The 1320-nt window shown below is 37.0% G+C and overlaps 1 protein-coding gene across 1 annotated transcript; it reads right to left on the bottom strand.

Annotated features, from left to right (window-relative positions):
• Positions 1–516: 516 nt before the first annotated feature.
• LOC115995970 lies at positions 517–879 on the bottom strand. Its single transcript, XM_031235114.1, has one exon. The coding sequence runs from the start codon at positions 877–879 to the stop codon at positions 517–519; it is 363 nt and encodes a 120-aa protein (XP_031090974.1).
• Between the last annotated feature and the right edge of the window lie 441 nt (positions 880–1320).

The following is a 1320-nucleotide window of genomic DNA, read 5'->3' as shown; positions in this document are numbered from 1 at the left end:
AAGCTTTGCTCAGTTTTTCACCTTTTGAATGGTCCCTTGAAGATTACCACTCGACTCTCCATGTGTATTCCTCAAGTCATCCTTCTTGGCTCTTCTCGACTATTTTTAGTTTTTCTGCACTATGGGGTATGGGTAGTCTGCCTTGAAGTGTCCAGGTTTATGGCAATTATAGCACAAACTTTGCAACTCTTCGAAGTCTTTACTCTTTCAGGTACTTAAGCTCTCGGATGTCTCAGGTTTGAGTAAGGTGGTATAGATGAACTTCCTTGTATGTTCTTCCTCATCAATCTTTTAAACTTCTTGACAAACATAGCAAACTAATCGTCAATTAACTAACGCGACACTCTTTGGTTCATCATCTTCTCGTCTCGGTTCCCTCTCAAATTCATAGGCCTTAAGGTCTATGAATATTCAAGAAGTTTGAATCACCTTTAGATCACAATTATCCCTCATGTCAATGACATTCATCTCCCATGACTTGGATAGTCCACGGAGAATTTTCAGATTGATTTCTTTCTAAGTTAGTTCTTTGCCAAGATTGGCTATCTCACACATCAACTTCATGAACCAAGTCTCCATCTCAGCTATACTCTTGCCATTGACCATTCGAAAATCCTCAAATTTTTTCATGGTGATGCTCAACTTGTTTTCCTTCTTCTGCTCATCTCCTTCTCCGATCTGCATGAGAATGTTACAAATATCCTTGGCTAATTGACATTTTCTTATCCTCTGGAAAAGAGTTTTATCCAATGTTTTGAACAATATAGTTATATTGTCTGGGTTGTTTCTCGTCCTGACCTCGAATGTCCAAGCATGTCTAGCCTTTGAAACATATTCTGGAGCATCTGGTCCTTGAGTAGCAGCATGTGCGTTAACCATCATAATCTGAATTGGATCCTCAGTTATAACTTCTCACATTTCGTCATGCGGGTTTAAAAGGTGTGTCTGCATGCGCAACTTCCAATCGTCAAATTTATTAACAATGAACATAAGATTTTTGGATATATGATGATCCATATTTTTAAGAAAAATTTACATGCAACTTAAAATACTTTTGCTTTTCATATGAAGATCACTAGGCAGTATACACAAAGTGCTTACTGATTAAGGTAACAGCTTTGATACCACTTGTTAGTCTCGAAGGATTAGGGTACAAGTCTAGGGGTGAATAGACTTGTAGGATTTTTGAAAATTTTAATGATTCGTTCAAGTAAATCAAAGGGTTACTTTAACGTTTCGTAGAGTATGCACAACGGAAATATTGCTAACCCCTTTTAAGTGGTTTGTACGTAATTTGTTTGGTTCTTTTAAATTTATGAT

Source organism: Ipomoea triloba, chromosome 11 (genome assembly GCF_003576645.1).
Source record: "Ipomoea triloba cultivar NCNSP0323 chromosome 11, ASM357664v1".
Classification (NCBI taxonomy): Eukaryota; Viridiplantae; Streptophyta; class Magnoliopsida; order Solanales; family Convolvulaceae; genus Ipomoea; species Ipomoea triloba.
The sequence above is the reverse complement of the archived record's forward strand: the minus strand, read 5'-3'. Positions and strand labels throughout refer to the sequence as shown.

Coding starts and splice junctions, on each gene's coding strand:
- LOC115995970 (XM_031235114.1), bottom strand. CDS start 879: ATGGTTAACGCACATGCTGCTACTCAAGGACCAGATGCTCCAGAATAT.